This window comes from Microtus oregoni, unplaced genomic scaffold, assembly GCF_018167655.1.
Source record: "Microtus oregoni isolate MIOR12 unplaced genomic scaffold, Mior012 000005F_ref0000423, whole genome shotgun sequence".
In the NCBI taxonomy this organism is placed as follows: domain Eukaryota; kingdom Metazoa; phylum Chordata; class Mammalia; order Rodentia; family Cricetidae; genus Microtus; species Microtus oregoni.
The window spans coordinates 39,456,981-39,476,505 of record NW_024543064.1 but is presented as its reverse complement, the minus strand read 5'-3'; the positions used below and the strand labels follow the sequence as shown (position 1 = coordinate 39,476,505).

The window sequence follows — 19,525 nt, the reverse complement described above, 5'->3', positions numbered from 1 at the left end:
CAACCACTGGTCATTAATATCACTTAATGTCAATGGACTCAACTCACCTATTAAAAGGCACAGGCTAAGAGATTGGATACGAAAACAGGATCCAACATTCTGCTGTTTACAAGAAACACACCTCAACCACAAAGACAGGCACCTACTCAGAGTAAAGGGCTGGGAAAAGGCTTATCAAGCAAATGGACCTAAGAAACAAGCAGGTGTGGCCATACTAATCTCTAACAAAGTAGACTTCAAACTTAAATCAATCAGAAGAGATGGAGAGGGGCATTTTATACTCATAACGGGAACAGTTCATCAGGATGAAGTCTCAATCCTGAACATCTATGCCCCTAATATAAAAGCACCCACATACATAAAAGAAACATTGCTAAAACTCAAGGCAGCCATCAAACCGCACACACTAATAGTAGGAGACTTCAACACTCCTCTCTTACCAATGGACAGGTCAATCAGACAGAAACCTAACAGAGAAATAAGAGAATTAATGGAGGTAATGAATCAAATGGACTTAACAGACATCTATAGAACATTCCACCCAAATAGGAAAGAATATACCTTCTTCTCTGAAGCTCATGGAACCTTTTCAAAAATCGACCACATAGTCGGTAACAAAGCAAACATCCACAGTTACAAAAAAATATTAGTAATCACCTGTGTCTTATCAGATCACCATGGATTAAAGTTAGAATTCAACAACAATGCTACCCCCAGAAAGCCTACAAATTCATGGAAACTGAACAGTCAACTACTGAACCATACCTGGATTAAGGAAGAAATTAAGAAAGAAATTAAAGTCTTCCTGGAATTCAATGAAAATAAAGAAACAACATACTTAAACTTATGGGACACTATGAAAGCAGTCCTAAGAGGAAAGTTCATAGCACTAAGTGCCCACTTAAAGAAAACAGAGAAAGCTCACATTGGAGACTTAACAGCCCACCTGAAAGCTCTAGAAAAAAAAGAAGCAGACTCACCTAGGAGGAGTAGAAGATTGGAAATAATCAAACTAAGGGCTGAAATCAACAAAATAGAAACACAGAAAACAATACAAAGAATCAATGAAACAAAAAGCTGGTTCCTGGAGAAAATCAACAAGATTGACAAACCCCTATCCAAACTAATCAAACGGCAGAGAGAGAATTTGCAAATTAATAAGATCAGAAATGAAAAGGGGGACATAACCACAGACACAGAGGAAATTCAGAGAATCATTAGATCTTACTACAAAAGCCAATATGCCACAAAACTGGAAAATGTAAAGGAAATGGACACTTTTTTAGATAAATACCATATACCAAAGTTAAACCAGGACCAGGTGAACAATCTAAATAGACCTGTTAGTCGCAAAGAATTAGAAGAGGTTATCAAAAACCTCCCTACCAAAAAAAGCCCAGGACCAGATGGTTTCAATGCGGAATTCTACCAGAACTTCCAAGAAGACCTAATACCTATACTCCTTAATGTATTTCACAATATAGAAACAGAAGAGGCATTGCCAAATTCCTTTTATGAAGCTACAGTTACTCTGATACCAAAACCGCACAAAGACTCAACCAAGAAAGAAAATTATAGACCAATCTCACTCATGAACATCGATGCAAAAATCCTCAACAAAATACTGGCAAACCGAATCCAAGAACACATTAGGACAATTATCCATTATGATCAAGTAGGCTTCATCCTAGGGATGCAGGGCTGGTTCAACATACGAAAATCTATCAATGTAATCCAGCATATAAATAAACTGAAAGAAAAAAACCATATGATCATTTCATTAGATGCTGAAAAAGCATTTGACAAAATTCAACATCCCTTTATGATAAAAGTATTGGAGAGATTAGGGATACAAGGGTCATACCTAAATATAATAAAAGCTATATACAGCAAGCCGACAGCTAACATCAAATTAAATGGAGAGAAGCTTAAAGCCATCCCACTAAACTCAGGAACACGACAAGGCTGTCCACTCTCGCCATACCTCTTCAATATAGTACTTGAAGTTCTAGCAATAGCAATAAGACAACATAAGGGGATCAAGGGGATTCGAATTGGAAAGGAAGAAGTGAAACTTTCGTTATTTGCAGATGATATGATAGTCTTCATAAGCGACCACCAAAACTCCACCAAAGAACTCCTACAGCTGATAAACAGCTTTAGTAATGTGGCAGGATACAAGACAAACTCCAGAAAATCAGTCGCCCTCTTATACACAAAGGATATGGAAGCAGAGAGGGAAATCAGAGAAGCTTCACCTTTCACGATAGCCACAAACAGCATAAAATATCTTGGGGTAACTCTAACCAAGGAAGTGAAAGATCTATTTGACAAGAACTTTAAGGCATTGAAGAAAGAAACTGAGGAGTATACCAGAAAATGGAAGGACCTCCCTTGCTCTTGGATTGGGAGGATCAACATAGTAAAAATGGCAATTCTACCAAAGGCAATTTATAGATTCAATGCAATCCCCATCAGGGTCCCATCAAAATTCTTCACAGATCTTGAGAGGACAACAATCAACTTTATATGGAAAAACAAAAAACCCAGGATAGCCAAAACAATCCTATACAATAAAGGATCATCTGGAGGCATTACCATCCCTGACTTCAAACTCTATTACAGAGCTACAGTGATGAAAACAGTGTGGTACTGGCATAAAAACAGAGAAGTCGACCAATGGAATTGTATAGAAGACCCAAATTTTAACCCACAAACCTATGAACACCTCATTTTTGATAAAGGAGCCAAAAGTATACAATGGAAGAAAGAAAGCATCTTCAACAAATGGTGCTGGCATAACTGGATGTCAACCTGTAGAAGAATGAAAATAGACCCATATCTATCACCATGCACAAAACTCAAGTCCAAATGGATTAAAGACCTCACTATCAGTCAGAACACATTGAACCTGATAGAAGAGAAAGTGGGAAGTACCCTACAGGAGATGGGCACAGGAGATCGCTTCCCAACAGCACAGACATTAAGGGCAACATTGAATAAATGGGACCTACTAAAACTGAGAAGCTTCTGTAAAGCAAAGGACAATGTCACCAAGACAAATAGGCAACCTACTGACTGGGAGAAGATCTTCACCAACCCCGCAACTGACAAAGGTCTGATCTCCAAAATATATAGAGAACTCAGGAAACTAGACTTTAAAATGCTAATTAGCCCAATTAAAAAATGGGGCACTGAACTGAACAGAGAATTCTCAGCAGAGGAAGTTCAAATGGCCAAAAGACACTTAAGGTCATGCTCAACCTCCTTAGCGATCAGGGAAATGCAAATCAAAACAACTTTGAGATATCATCTTACACCTGTCAGAATGGCTAAAATAAAAAACTCCAATGATAGCCTTTGCTGGAGAGGCTGTGGAGGAAGGAGTACCCTCATCCATTGCTGGTGGGAATGCAATCTTGTGCAACCACTTTGGAAATCGGTGTTTCAGTTTCTCAGGAAATTCGGGATCAACCTACCCCTGGACCCAGCAATACCACTCCTGGGAATATACCCAAGAGATGCCCTATCATATGACAAGAGCATTTGTTCAACTATGTTCATAGCAGTATTATTTGTAATAGCCAGAACCTGGAAACAACCTAGATGCCCTTCAATGGAAGAATGGATGAAGAAAGTGTGGAATATCTACACATTAGAGTACTACGCTTCGGTAAAAAACAATGACTTCTCAAATTTTGCATGCAAATGGATGGAAATAGAAAACACTATCCTGAGTGAGGTAACCCAGACCCAAAAAGATGAATATGGGATGTACTCACTCATAATTGGTTTCTAGCCATAAACAAGGGTCACGGGTCTACAATTGGTGATCCCAAAGAAGCTAAGTAAGAAGGTGAACCAAAGGAAAAACATATAGTTGTCCTTTTGGCTATGGGAAGTAGACAAAATTGCCGGGGAGAAAATTGAGATCTTGGGGGTGGGGTGGGATGGGGGTAAGGGGAGATGGGGAGAGAAAAGGGAGAAGGGGAGAATGGGGGAACTTGGGGAAAAAGGAGGATTGGGATAAAGGAAGGTTGGATAGGGGAGCACGGAAGCACAATTCTTAGTTAAGGGAGCCACCTTAGGGTTGGCAAGAGACTTGAACCTAGAGTGGCTCCCAGGAGCCCAAGCCGAGGTCCCCAGTTAGTTCCTTGGGCAGCTGAGGATAGGGAACCTGAAATGACCCTATCCTTGAGCAATACTGACGAATATCTTGCATATCATCATAGAACCTTCATCTGGTGATGGATGGAGACAGACACAGAGACCCACACTGGAGCACTGGACTGACCTCCCAAGGTCCCAATGAGGAGCAGAAGGAGGGAGAACATGAGCAAAGAAGTCGGGACCACGAGGGGAGCACCCACCCACTGAGACAGTGGAGCTGAACTATTGGGAGCTCACCAAGGCCAGCTGGACTGTGACTGAAAAAGCATGGGATAAAACTGGACTCTCTGAGCATGGCGAACAATGAGGGCTGATGAGAACCCAAGGACAATGGCACGGGGTTTTGAACCTACGTAATGTGCTGGCTTTGTGGGAGCCTAGCCAGTTTGGATGTTCACCTTCCTAGAAATGGACGGAGGGGGGAGGACCTAGGACTTACCACAGGGCAGGGAACCCTGACTGCTTATTGGACTGGAGAGGGAGGGGGAGAGAAGTGGGGGGAGGGGGAGAAGGGTGGGAGGAGGGGGAGGGAAATGGGAGGCTGGGAGGAGGAGGAAACTTGTTTTTTTTTTTTTCCTCCTTTTCTCAATAAAAAAAAAGTTAAAAAAAAAAAGATCAAATGGCAGTCCTTGGGAGATGCTTCATAGGTCTGGCTTTCAGTCATTCTCAAGTTCCAGCCATGGGACCAAAATTAGTTTCTGTGCCACGTAGCACAGGGTCACCGATTTCATGTCATGGCTTAGGAAAACACTGGCTGGATTCTGGTTTCTGTGTAATAAGCCTTACCTTGAGCATACAAGCAAAAGGGGAAAAGAATAGCAAAAAGGGGAAGAGGAAGCGCTTTTGTCGTTTTGAAGATAACAGACTGAAGGCAAAAGAACAGAGAGCTTCAGAAAGCTCAAGGACTGCACTGCTGCCTGACCGCTGACTTGTATGCACTATAAAACAACTCTATAGATAAAAAGGAAATATATATATGTCTTAGTCATAACCCCATCCAAACCAAGTATCTCTTAATTCTTCTTTCAGTGTCCAAAGTATACCTTAGCATTGACAATTTACCCTAAGGGTCACAACTGCTCTTAAGGACGGAGCTAGGTGTCCTCTCGTCCTCTCTGAGGCAGAGCAGTACACCACAGCACAAGGTATCCAATTTAAGGACTAATTGTAAAGAAAATTCTTTGGGAAAAAAATTGAAAATGCATTAAGCTGAAAATCTAAAGTTGGTTCTACCTTCTAATAAAAAAATACATAAAAGTGCATCATCAGAATAAGGAGTTCTTACGCTAGTTTGTGTTGCAAATTTTCCAAATGCACACATAAAGCCAATCTGGATGTCAATTATGGATATGAACATAGTTTGAGGGCTTTGGGTTTTGTTTCGTTTTGTTTTTTGGTTTTTCGAGACAGGGTTTCCCTGTAGCTTTGGAGCCTGTCCTGGAACTAGCTCTAGAACAGGCTGGCCTCGAACTCACAAAGATCCGCTTGCCTCTGTCTCCTGAATGCTGGGATTAAAGGCGTGCACCACCACCGCCCAGCTTTTTTTTTTTTCTTCTTCTTAAGGCAGTAATTTTTCTGAAATAGTTAATGCAACTGTTGCTAACACAATAATAATAGTACTCCTGGCTTCGCATACTAACCTGGACTTCTGACCAAGTGCTGATGAGCACAGTAAGGGAGGTCATCAAAAACCTAACTCCACTGTCAGTCATGTCTGGTCTTGTACCCTCCTTTCTTCTTAAGAACTATTGTGAAGATACAAAGAAATACTCTCATGCCTCCATGAGCACCAAATGGCTGCTCTGTTGCTGCTGCATCGCCAGCAGAGGGAGCCCTTGCTGCAAACCTAAGGCTGCCTCTACTGACTTGAAGGTGGCCAACTGCCTTGGAAGGAGGGAACAGACAAAAAAAAAAAAACCAGAATAGAAGGGATCAAGTTTCAGGTAGGTTGGATTTACATTGTGCTGGGAATCAGGAATCTTTTCCCCCTTTCTTCTCTTTATATTATTTTTTTTTTCATTTTTACGTTTTTTTATTTACTTATTTTATGTAAAAAAATGAGTGTTTTGTGTTTATGTATGCTTGTGTGCCCAATGTGTGCCCGGTGCCCTCAAAGACCAGAAGAGGGTGTGGGAAACCCTGACTAGAGTTACAGACAGCTGTTAGATACCATGTAGGTGCTGGGAATTTAACTTGGGCCCCCAAGAAGAATAGCCAGGGTTCTTAATTACTGAGCCCTCTCTCCAGCCCTGGCATCTGTTTCTTGAAAGATGATGTTAGTTGCAAAGGGATAGTGTTAAGTTACAGTTATTTTAAAATAGTGTGTGTAAATGAGTGTGTGTATTACATAATTTACACACATATAATAGTGTGCATACGTGTGAATATATACTACACACACATATATAACTAATATAGTTTTTAAAAAGCCCTTACAAGCAACAACACAATGAAAAGCCTTCCATGCTGACACAGTGATCGCCTTCCCTCTCTCCCTCTCTTTCCTTCTTTTCTAAGGATATGAGCTGATCAGACAACCACATATAAAATACCAGGACACTCTGGTGATAGCTCTACATTACTCAAAATAGGACTGTCTCTGGTGTGTCCTCTTGCAGTGACGTCAACCCATCAGGAAGGAAAGGCTGAAAATGAAACTACCTACGACAGAGCAAAGACGCTTAGTAGTGCTTTAGCCAACTAGGAAGATGCCGTAAGAGGAGGCTGTGGTAACTTTGTTTCAAAATACGACTGTGGTTATTGCATAGAGTAAGCTGTTAAAGAAGCAGAGAGAAGGCGATGAGGCCTGCAGTCATCTAGGCAAGAGGGAGGACACAGATGAGAGCGGCAGATGACACAGAAATAGAATAACAAATCGGTGTATCCGCGGGTAGAGACGCACCAATTCTGAACCCTCAAGGGAATTCTGGATGTATATGTCTATTGTGTGCTGTCCTTGCCTTAAGTTCTGAAGCCGAGACACTGAGGAAAAAAATAAATGGGCAGGAGAGGTGGCCCAGTGGTTAAGAGCTTCGGCTGCTCTTCCAGAGGACCCAGTTCAATTCCCAACACCCATATGGCAGCTCACAACTGCCTGTAACTTCATTTCCGGGGATCTAACACCCTTACACAGACAGGCATGTAGGCAAAACACAAATGCATATACAATAAAAATAAATAATAAAAAATAAAAGCCAGGGCTGGAGAGATGGCTCAGAGGTTAAGAACACTGGCTGTTCTTCCAGAGGTCCCGAGTTCAATTCCCAGCAACCACATAATGGCTCATAACCATCTGTAATGAGGTCTGGTGCCCTCTTCTGGCATAGAGGTGTACATGCAGGAGGAACATTGTATACATAATAAAATAAATCTTAAAAAAAAAAAATAAAACCCAGTAAGGGCTAAAACCACTTTATGGTAAAAACAAGAAAAGCGAGATTAGTAAGGACTTGGTAGGAGACTAGAAGCTCGTAAGTCAGCTTTAACTTCTGATTTCACTGTATAGTAGGCTTCAAGAGAAAAGATTTATTCAGTATCACATGAAAGGTTGTGTATGCCAGCCTCTGTGTTTCTTTGTGAAAACATTTCCTTAGTGTTTTCGTCTTTTTGAATGCCACAAAATGTCACATTCATTGTGTTTCTAGGTCATTCTTCTAATGAGATGCTTGACAGGTATGCTAACACCTTTTCTTCTAGAGGTTCCCCAAGTAAAGGCTCTGGGGGAGTCTTGGCTTCTAGAGAGTCATTCGAGAACCACTCATCGGCTGCTTCCACGCTTTGGCTATAGTAAGAACTAGGGAAAGACGTTGACAAGCTCACTGTCACACTGTTGCTGTTTTCTACTGAGAGCATGTCAGGGGACTCTCGGTCCACCAGGTCCGGAAGACAGAGTTCATCTTTAGAGTTGACTGCTGTTAAGAAAAAAAAAAGTCTACTGTGAATATTACATATTGACAAGTCTTCTGTTTCTTTGAGACAGGGTTTCTTTGTGTAGCCCTGCCTGTCCCAGAACTAGCTCTGTACACCAGACTGACCTCGAACTCAGAGATTGCCTCTGCCTCTCGGGATCTGGGATTAAAGGTGTGGACCACAATGTGTGACTTTTTCAGAATTACTATGCATTTGTCTGTTTATCTATTTACTTATTTATTTTGCTTTTTTTGAGACAAGGCGTCCCTGTGTAGATCTGGCTTTCCTGGAACTAGTCTGTAGACCAAGCTGGTCTCAAACTCAGAGGTCTACTTGCCTCTGCCTCTTCTAGTACTGGGATTATAGGTATGTGCCGCCATGCCCAACGGATAAGCCAAGTCTTAATTAAGAGTCTTTTTAGGGCTACCATGGGTAAGACAATGCTGGAAGGGAAAACACCAAATCACTATCATCTTTACAATTTTAAATATATGGTATTTAAATATTCTAGTCCAGGAACATATTCTAATTAGGTTGGAAATCTCAGTTCTTCAATATACTTTTAAAAGTTTCTTGAAGCTGAGTGGTGGTGGCACAAGCTTTTAATCCCAGCATTTGGGAGGCAGAAGCAGGTGGATCTCCAAGTCTGAGGCCAGCCTGGTCTACAGAGTGGGTTCCAGAACAGCCAGCGCAGTTACACAGAGAAACCCTGTCATGAAAAACCAAAAAAAAAAAAAAAAAGAAAGAAAGAAAGAAAGAAAAGAAAAAAGTTTCTTATACCACTGTAGAAAACCAGAGCTGTGGAGCGCAGGCCCAGTGGATACATCTATAAAACTTCAGAAGACCCAAGGCTCAGGGAACACTGTGGGAAAGGGAATGGAAAGATTGCCAAAACCAGAGGAAAGCCCCACAAGGCCTCAACCCTACCAAAGAACTATTGGAAATTGAGAAAAGCTGGGAGAGGCAGCAAGGGCTTTCCCAAGGAAGAGCACACATTGGTTGTCCCAATATCAAATGGTCAGCCCTGGAAACATACATACAAGTAATGTTAGAGGGACTGAACAGGCTGTATTTAGGACTATATATGCACACACACACACACACACACACACACACACACACACAAATATTTGCTTGCAATAACAAAGAAAAAAGAGGTCATGAATTTGAAGGAAATTGAGGAGAGGTATACAGGAGAATTTGGAGAGAGGAAAGGGAAGGGAGAAATATAACTATGGCGCAGTGGCTAAGAGCACCCCTTGCTCTTGTAGAGGTCCCAAGTCTGTTCGCCGCCACTCTTGTTATGTGGCTTACCCCCACCTGCAACTCCAGCTCTAGGGCATTTAACACCTTCTGGACTCCTTGGGCAACTGAACTTACTCACATCCCCCTCCCTCTCCCCATTAATTTTTTTTTGGAGAAAGGGTCTCTCTATGTGTTTTGGGGTGACACTGGGCTTTAACTACGTAGACCATTGTGACCTCTAACTCAGAGAGATCATCTTGTCTTCCTCCCAGGGTAGCTAGGATTAAAGGCATGTGCCACAAGCCTGGCTTATTTATTTATTTATTTTTTAACTTTTATTGATTCTTTGTGGATTTCACCCCGTGCCTTCTGATCCCACTCATCTCCCTGTCCCCTCACATTTGCTCTCTGTCCTTGCAACCTCCCCAACCCAAGAACACTAAATTTAAAAGAAAAACCCCAAACCAAACAAAACTAAGTAACAAAAACAAAAACAAACAAGAAGAACAATCTTGTCATGGAAGCTATAACATGGCCAGTTGAAGCACAGTTACTCTAGTCCATTCATCTTTTCTTGTAAGTATTCATTGCCACGAGTCATCATTCTGGCTCGAGGCCTCTGGTTTCTGCTATACCACCTATAATGGGCTCTTACTGGGGCTCCTCTCGGATAGCCTGTTGTCCTGTGTCATGGAAATCCTGCTGTTTTGGATTTGTAGGTCTGTCCCTTTCACATGCTCTGACAGTTCCTGGATTTCGGTGGATGCTGGGGGTAAGCCAACCCATAGCCCTGGGCCTAGGTGGTAGCTGGGTTGGTCAGCCTGCCAGCTTTTTCTCTTGTCACTACCCAAATGAGCTCTCCAGCACTGCCCAGGCTGGCTCACCCAAGGCAGCCTACAGTAAGGAGCTGGCCCAGTTCTGTTGCTCTTGGGCCCTCAGATCGGGGTCCCCCACATTCACATCACCAGGGCCAGACTACTGTTTTGCCCAGGCAAGGTGCAGGGCCCTCTCTCCAGATTGCTGTAGGGAGCATATGAGGGAGGGGTGGGGTCACCTCTAATGCCCTCAGGGCTGGCTCACCTGCAACAGAATCAGCTCTAATGTGGTGTCCAGGCAGGGTGCAGGGCCTGCTCTCCTGGGTGCTAGTTCTCTCACTCCCGTGACCGAAGGGCCAGCTCTCTCATGAGAGCCACAGGGAACAAGGGTCAGAGGGAGGAGGACATCTTCCCCTCATCCATGCCACTGCATGGAGGGATGGGATCAGCTCCCCAGTTCTCACCTGTGTCCCCAGCAACAGGGCTAGCACTAGCGTGCTGCCCAGACAGGAAGCAGAGGCTTCTTTCTCGTGCACTGCAACCAAGTGAGGGGCAGGGCTAGCACTCTGACTCCTGTGACCCCAGGACCAGCTCTCTCACCTGCCGTGGGTGGCAGTGGGTGGGTGGGTGGGGAGGGCATCTCTCCCTCACCCTTGTCACCACATGGCAGACGGGGTGGGGTGGGGTCAGCTCTCCTGATCTCCTGCCCTCAGAGTTGACTCATCTGTGTCCCCGACCGAAGGGTCTGCTCTAGTGTGCTTCCCTCTAGTGAGGTGCAGGCCTACAGTGAGGGGCGGGGCCATCTTTCCCAGTGCAGGTGCGAGCTCTTTCCTGAGGGGTTAGCCTAGCTCTCCTGCGGCAGTATCCTGTGGAGGTCAGAGGTCAGAACCAGCCGTCCCAGGACCAGGGAAGGGCAGGGCTGGCTCAGCACACGTGTCCTATGACTCCGTTACAACACCGGCCATGAATATTACCACAGACCCAGACATGGCCTTGGGCAGCAGCTTGGGTCCAGATGCCATCATGACCTCGGTGGCAGCACGCTCTCCTCCCCCAGCAGCAGCATGGTCACTGGGCATTAACATGGTACCAGGTGGCTGGCCAGACTCCAGGCATTCACAGAGTCCTTGGTGTCAACTGGAGCCCTGGACACCACCTCAGGACCCAGACATGGCCCTAGGCAGTGGCCCATGCCGGATGTCTCCATGGCTCCAGGTAAAAAAAATTTTCACAGTTAAACATTTTTTTTTAATGATTTTTAGTTGAATATTACATTATTTTTAAAAAATTGACGAGCAAGATCATAAACAAACAACAACAACAACAACAACAACAACAACAACAAAGCATTTGGTCCACAGAGAGTAGTAAGAGCCCAAGCACAAGATGGTTTTCTGCCAATAACAGTAGAAGGCATTTTTTAATTAATTAATTATGAGACAGAGTCTCTCTACATAGCTGTGACTGTCCTGAATCTCACTGTATAAACCAGGCTGGCCTTGAACTGACAGAGATCCTCCTGTCTTTGCCTCCTGAGACCTGGTATTAAAGGAGTGTGCCACCATGACCATTTTTTTGTTTTGTTTTTTTGAGACAGGGTTTCTCTGTAACTTTGGAGCCTGTCCTGGAACTAGCTCTTGTAGACCAGCCTTGAACTCACAGAGATTATTATCTCAACGATTTTTCAGGGTAGTTATTGCTGGTGACACTTCACAAACAAGCCCACAGCTACACAGAGAAACCACCCCCATCAATTAGACACAAGGTGTATTTCAATGGTTAAGAGCACTGCCTGCTCTTCCAAAGGTCCTGAGTTCAATTCCCAGGAAACCACATGGTGTCTCACAACCATCTGTAATGAGATCTGGCGCCCTCTTGAGGAAGAGACCAGGTCAGTCGTCCTCATCAACCTAGACCATGTCCCAATATGGTCAAGTTCAAGACAGCTGCCTTATATGGGCTGCCCATGCCTGCTTCCCATACATGCTTCCCTTGCAGGCTTCCCATGCCTGCTTCAGCATTGCCAGGGCATTCATTTCATTTCATTCAGGAAGCTCATGCTTTTCATATTAGACTACACGGTGGACACTTTAAAATGATGTTTGTTGCCGGGTGTGTTGGTGCATGCTGCAGTCCCTGCCCTTGGGAGGCCAAGGGAGAACAGAGTTTGAGGCCATCACTCCAGGCCAGTTAGGGTTAAATAGTGAGATTCTGTCCCAAAACAAGACAAACAAACCCCAAATGGAAAACAACATAAAAAACAAGTAAAGCCCCTTAAGCCAAAAAGTTAGGTTTTTAAAAATGCCACAAAATTCTTAAAATACATTTTATAATACTTTACATGTTAACTTTTATACTTTACGTATTATATTCAAAATTTTATATTCATTTCTAAAACTGTGTAGGACAAGTTTTGAAACATAAGGATATGGCATGTACATATAAATGGCTAAAAATACTCAAGGTTTTTCTCCCATAACCTGACCCATCCCAACCCTTGGCATCACCATATGGTCACCATTACAATGCCTTTGAATTCAATAAAGAAAAAAATAATTTCACATTTTAAGACAGGTTATTTATTCTTCTTAAAAAAGATATGCTAGCCGGGCGGTGGTGGCACACGCCTTTATTTTTTATTTTTATTTTTTTTGGTTTTTTCGAGAAAGGATTTCTCTGTGGTTTTGGAGCCTGTCCTGGAACTAGCTCTTGTAGACCAGGCTGACCTCGAACTCACAGAGATCCTCCTGCCTCTGCCTCCCGCGTGCTGGGATTAAAGGCGTGCGCCACCACCGCCCGGCTTGGCACACGCCTTTAATCCCAGCACGCGGGAGGCAGAGGCAGGCGGATCTCTGTGAGTTCGAGACCAGCCTGGTCTACAAGAGCTAGTTCCAGGACAGGAACCAAGAACTACGGAGAAACCCTGTCTCGAAAATCCAAAAAAAAAAAAAAAAAAAAAAAAAAAAAAAGATATGCCAATTCACATACTACTATATTGATATTTCTTTTAAATTTTCATAAAATATAAAATAAATAACATTCCATGAAAGAATCTCCTTGATGTTTTAAGATTTAAGAAAATATTTGCTACACAAATCCTTCCAACAATTTATTGAAGAGAAAAGTACCTTTCATTTGTGCTGCTTCCCTTTCTCTGTGCTCCACCTACATAAAAAAAGTCATTTGCATTATTTCAAAATGAAGGAAATTTGTATAGTTTTTATGTTTATACATTTATACTAGTAAGAATTGCAATATTACACGTTTTGATAAAAATGTTTCTTTCTACAGTATGGAAAAGAAAACCCGAGGGCAGGGGAAAGAGACTGCATCGTCCACTCATGAGGGTGAGGCTCCTGTGGGAGCTCCACCTCCTAAGGCTTCTGCCACCTCAGGGCTGTCCCCGGAGGGCCAGTCTTCCAGCCCATGAGCCTTTGGGCGGCAGGCCACATCTAAACGTCGGCAGTAGCTCAACTGCATCTCAATTAAGCTGTTACATCCAAAACAAAGGTGTTCTGAAAATAAAGCTTTTCAAAGAGAAAGTAGATATGATCCTTGAGCTCTATTGTTTAGGATAGATTTTGGAACATTTTCTCAACAATATGACCCAAGAAATAACAACAGAAATTATACTTAGCCAATATTGAAAACTTTTATGAAACTCTGTTACAAGGGTGAAAAACTCACCAAGTGAGATTTAAAAACTGAAAAGCAGGCCAGGTGTGGTGTACACTTTTAATCCCAGCACTCTGGAGGCAGAGGTAGGTGAATATTTATGAACTCCAAAGTTCAAGGCCAGCCTGGTCTATATAGTGAGTTCCAGAACAGCCAGGGCTACATAGAAAGACCCTGTCTCAGCTGGGAGATTAAATTGAAACATACTTTGTTGTTTTATATGAGAAGGACGTGGATCTTGCCTTGGTGCGGACCACTTCTGACTGACCAGGGTGGTGGCTGCCAAAGGCTGGGGTGGCTGTGGAGGCTTTTCTCTTTTATTCTTATTACATTTGGTGTGTGTGTGTGTGTGTGTGTGTGTGTGTGTGTGTGTGTGTGTGTGTGTATGTGTGTGCAACTGTACACCTGTAGAGGACACCTTTTGGGACTTGATTCTCTCCTTTCACTGTGTGTATCCTGGGGATAGAACTAAGGTCACCAGACTGGCTTGCAAGCATCATTGCCCACTGAGCCATCTTACTAGCCCATAATTTCTTAGGGTAAGATAATGAAGGGGCTGAGTGGTGGAATGTTTGCCGAGCATGCGCAAGGCGCTAGATCAGCCCTGAACATACGCATGCTCGAGCGTGCTCGAGCGTGCACGGCCACCCCCTCCACGACCGTGTTGGTCCTCGTAGATTGACTCATCTTTTCATGTAGCACGGAGAACTTTACCTTGTTGCTACTCTGTCATCTAAGTTTATATAATATTCTGGATTCTTTGTTGTGGTTTCAACAATGTTCATAGCCTCTACCTCAGAAGTAATCCCCATCTCAAGAAGCCACTTTGGAGAGATTCTGGGTTATAGATAGAGGACTAGAAGCTGCCTCAGTGTGACCAAGTGAAGAAGAATAGTGATGTGTAAACACAGTGTGTTCCAAAGACGGGAGGTGAGGGAAGAGCTTCAGAAACCCACAAGAGGAGAGCTAGCACAGTAGTGGAGGGCAGAGAACCAGGAGGAGGAGGCAGCAACAACAAGGCCAAGTCCAACACAGTCACCCAGGGGTCCTGCTGAAAAGCCACTGGCTTCCCTACTCACAGGCCACGCCCACAGCGCCCACAAACCTTAAAACTGGAGGCTTCTTTTATGGGATGGGTCAGCAATGGGAAGGAATGGGTTGTCATCTTTAGAGAGGACGAACTGTTTAAAACCGAACTGCCGTGTGGTCTAATTATGTCAGCCAGCCTGAATTCAACCTGTCACAGCCCCAGCCTGAGAGACAACTGTAGAGTGTGGGGGGGTACGCACACGGAGAAGCCCCAAGTGCAGGCGTCGGCTAGCTCCACCATTGATCACCGGGAGCAGGTGTCATCGATAGAACTTTGAAGTCAGCGGGTGAACCAACTCCTGGAGTCACCTCTCTGCTGCAAGGGTAACTGCTGTACAGTAGGGGGCGCTTTGGAATTACAGCTAACACTTCTCTAGAGGACCCAGGTTCCCAAGTCCTCTAGACATATTATGTATATAGTATTCTTGGGATTCTGTCTCCATGTATCCCTGCAGGCCAGAAAAGGGTACCAGATCTCGTTACAGATGGTTGTGAGCCACCATGTGGTTGCTTGGGACTGAACTCAGGACCTTCGGAAGAACAGGCAGTGCTCTTAACCACTGAGCCATCTCTCCAGCCCAATTTTTCTGTTCTTTTAAAAACTTTATCACCCTTCAAAATATAAAAGAAAACCAGCTCTCCTATTGTATGAACTTTTGGTTTGGGTAATTTAAAATTTGGTGCCAGGATTATTATTTTTTTTTTTTTTGAGACAGGGTTTCTCTGTAGCTTTGGAGCCTGTCCTGGAACTAGCTCTGTAGACCAGGCTGACCTAGAACTCACAGAGATCCGCCTGCCTCTGCCTCCTAAGTGCTGGGCTTAAAGGCGTGTGCCACCACCACCCAGCCTCATGCTTTTGTATCTTAAACTAAAACATAACAGTGGATATATTAGCCTCCTAAAAGAAAGATAACTTGCTGGTAACATGGTCCACGGATCTCCAAGGAGACTTCTTTAAAACACGACACTCTACCTGTGGTTGAGGTTGGCCAGTGTGAAAGTTTCGGGAAATGAAAACAGACTGAGGTTTAGCTTTCTGTTTGTATAGTCTTTGTTTCAGCTTTTCATCAATTGATTTAATGTTGGGACTTCGAAATAATTCCCTGGAAAACATTGTACAGAAAACATTATAACACAGGAATCAGATTATATGATTATATATGCTTACTGAGATATTGTCTCTAACATTATACATAGGAGTTTGAAATCAGCATGTTGTAGACCTTTAAAAATAGCAGTTTTTACACTTAACATAGATCTGATTTCATTATGTCTACTTGCCATAAAGTATAAACTAGCTAATTATAGAAAGTTAGCATTTACGGTTTGAATATTGCTGAGTTACTTATATACTTCCTTTTGGTTATGAGATAATCAACTTCATTGCTAATTAGTCTTTTCTTTTTTCTGTCTTTTTCCTCTTTCTTTCTTTTCTTTCAATTGTTTTGAGACAGGGTTTCTCTGTGTAGCTCAGGCTGTTCCAGAAGTCTCTTTGTAGATCAGGCTGACCTCAAATTCAGAGATCCGCCTGCCTCTGTCTCCCCAGTGCTGGAATTAAAGGCGTGTGCCACCGCTGTCCGGCCAGTCTTATTCTTTTAACTCAAGCCTCAGACTAAACAAAAGTTCCTGGCACATGCCTCCCTTGTAGACTTTATATGTTTGCTCATTAATCTGTCTCCTGTCAAGTCTTGGAAACAAGAACTTTTTCTGCCTTGTTCACAGTTGTACCCTCAATTCCAATAACAGTAGAAGATCGCTAACAAATATTTCCCTTTATTATTTACGTTTGATTGTGCGTATATTGAATATTTGTTGAAACAATGAAGAAATGAACACTTTCTGACTTGAACATGGTGGAAAGACAGCCACTGAGGTCAGATCACTGGGAGAAAAATGTGGGAAGTGATCTCACAATTTATACTTTTAAAATACCAGAATGCAAATTCTGAACTGGTTAATTAAGTAGGAACACTAAAGTTTAGAGCTGAAAATAAGAAGGCATTAGTTTGTCTTTTGTGGGTTCCTGGGGGGAGAGCATTTTCAGACCACATCAGGCCGTTATGTCAGTTCTCTTAGCTCCTAGAAAGGGGGTTTTTGCTCTTCAGTCTTGTCTTAACCTCCAAACTGGAAGGGTCCCCCTTAATTTCTAGCTTTAGATTGTAATCAGACCCATGTCTTCCAGTAAGTAAAATAGGGACTTGTTATTCCTCAAATTTCTCAGTGCACAAAGAGCACTGTTGTATTGCTCTGGTCCTTCTATAATGCACACGTTTCCAGCCACAGCGTCTAACCAAGCCCCAGATTATAGAATCAATTCCATCATAATGACTTAAATTTAATAGCCATGGAAAGCCCTTAATTGAATTTTTAACAACAACAAAAGACTTAGACAAACCTTCTAGTAAACCTTACCTTCGTTTGCAAATCAGGAACCACAAAGCAGATGACAAAGCTAAGAAACCAATTCCCAGACTAATGGCACCAGCAGCCAGAAAATAGGTTAAGAAGTTAATAAAACCTATACAAATAAATAGTAAAATATCATTTCATGTACACATCTCAGTTCTCTAGGTAAATAAATGAACTGATAGTTACAATGATATAACATATGTAATATTAAGACTGACAAAGAAATCAGGGAACCTGAATTCTTGTCCTATACAATCCAAGTAAACAGGAAGACCCAGAGTTAGAAAACAACACAGGACGCATCATAAGTAGAACTGGGAAAGCCTGCAGGGATCTCACTTTAGAGGTGGCAAAATTGAAGCCCATGTAACAGAGGTAACGGAACCAGAGCTGTACAGCAATTGACACCAATGTTCTGATGGTTTTCTATTTGCTTTGCTAGCAAACATCTGCCAGCACTCCCCAGGCAGCTCACACCATCTGTAAACTCCAGCTCAAAGGGTCCTGTGCATCTGGCCTCCAAAGCTACCTGTCGCACCTGCACATACCCACAGGTAGGAACATACACATCTAGATAGAAAAGAGAAAAATAAACCTTTAAAAAAACATTATTTCTTTTAGGGCTGAGCATAGTGGGACATATCTTTAATCCCAGAACTCAGCAGGCAGAGGCAGGCCACTCTCTGTGAGTTTGAGGCCAGCCTGGTTTACATAGTGAGTTCCAGGACAGCCAGCATTATGTAGAGACACCCTGTCTTAATAAAATAAAATTAAAAAAACTTGAAGTTTACATGTATTTATTTATTTAGTGGGTTTGGTAATGGGTCCTCAAAGAATAAATTAGAATATTATGATTAAAATAAAAAATAATAAGGAAAATGAAAAATAATATAAACTGTTGACAGGGGAACAGGGATCTGAAGTCTCGTTCAGTGCTGGAGGGAATACGATTTGGGGAAGCTCTGGGAAACTGGCTCCATTAGCAAGCTGAACAGGTGCACAGCTGGCAATTCAGCATTTCCTCCAATGGGCGCACACACAACTCAAGTCCACATATGTGCCAATGAAATCTGTAGCGGGGTGTTTAGAGCAGGGTGATTGGAGTTAACCCAACACATTTGGGAAATGCACAAAAAAAAATGTCAGTGGCCGAATGGATAAACTTAAAGACAGAATTGATGAAAAGAAACAAATATCCCAGGACAATGGGGAAAGAATGAACTATAACCGTGCACAGCAAGATAAACTTCACAGGTAAAACTCTGGGCAGCAACAAACATTCAGACACAGATATCAAAGGAAGCGTGGCAATGCTGAGTGTGTTCTGTTTCTTGACTTAGGTATGAGCACACACATGCACACACACACGTGCACATACACACACACACACACACACACACACACACACACACACACACCACACCACACATGTATTGAGACTTTAGCAACCTCAGCACTCAATACTTAGCAATATATCAAATTTATGATGGGCATTATCTGTGGGTGAGCAGGAGAAATACACACTGATTTTTCAGTGTTCTATCCTTCAAATGAAACACAGTTGCTATGATAAAAATGTTCATTTAGGAGATTGCATGGGTATTTGTTATTGTCTTTTTTTTCTACTTCATTCATTTGATTTTTTTCTCTACTATTTAGAAAGTATAAAAATAGGATGTTCTAAATTTTGAAATAAAAAGAAAATATTTATATAAGCAAAAATATCAATGGGCTGTTACTGGGAACAGGCTTATAGGAACTTTTCTATACTATCGAATTTCTTCCAGTGGTAGAGGGCTTGCCTTGTATAAGTAAGGTCCTGGGACAATCTCCAGCAATAGAAAAAAATTGAGACTCAGGGGAAAAGTAATAAAATTGACAAGTTTATAGTAATCTTATAGCCAAGTGAAAAAATTGAAGCATAAATTAATATATTAAAAATGAAGAAAGAAGTCGGGCGGTGGCGGCACACACCTTTAATCCCAGCACTTGAGAGGCAGAGGCAGGCGGATCTCTGTGAGTTCGAGACAAGCCTGGTCTACAGAGCTAGTTCCAGGACAGGCTCCAAAGCCACAGAGAAACCCTGTCTTGAAATACCAAAAAAAAAAAAAAAAAAAAGAACACAGTTAAAAACACAGCAAAAGTGGGAAATAAGAAAATGCTATCAAGTTCACTGTGTTCTGACTGATAGTGAGGTCTTTAATCCATTTGGA

At 42.6% G+C, this 19,525-nt stretch overlaps 1 protein-coding gene across 1 annotated transcript in view; it reads right to left on the bottom strand.

The window, feature by feature from the left end:
- Positions 1-7,695: 7,695 nt before the first annotated feature.
- The window catches only part of CUNH1orf185 (chromosome unknown C1orf185 homolog), a 36,555-nt gene continuing 24,725 nt past the window's right edge, over positions 7,696-19,525 (bottom strand). Inside the window, 4 exon segments of the mRNA XM_041651143.1 lie at positions 7,696-8,081; positions 13,268-13,304; positions 15,877-16,006; positions 17,316-17,421. Coding sequence (XP_041507077.1) covers positions 7,696-8,081; positions 13,268-13,304; positions 15,877-16,006; positions 17,316-17,421 — 659 coding nt within the window.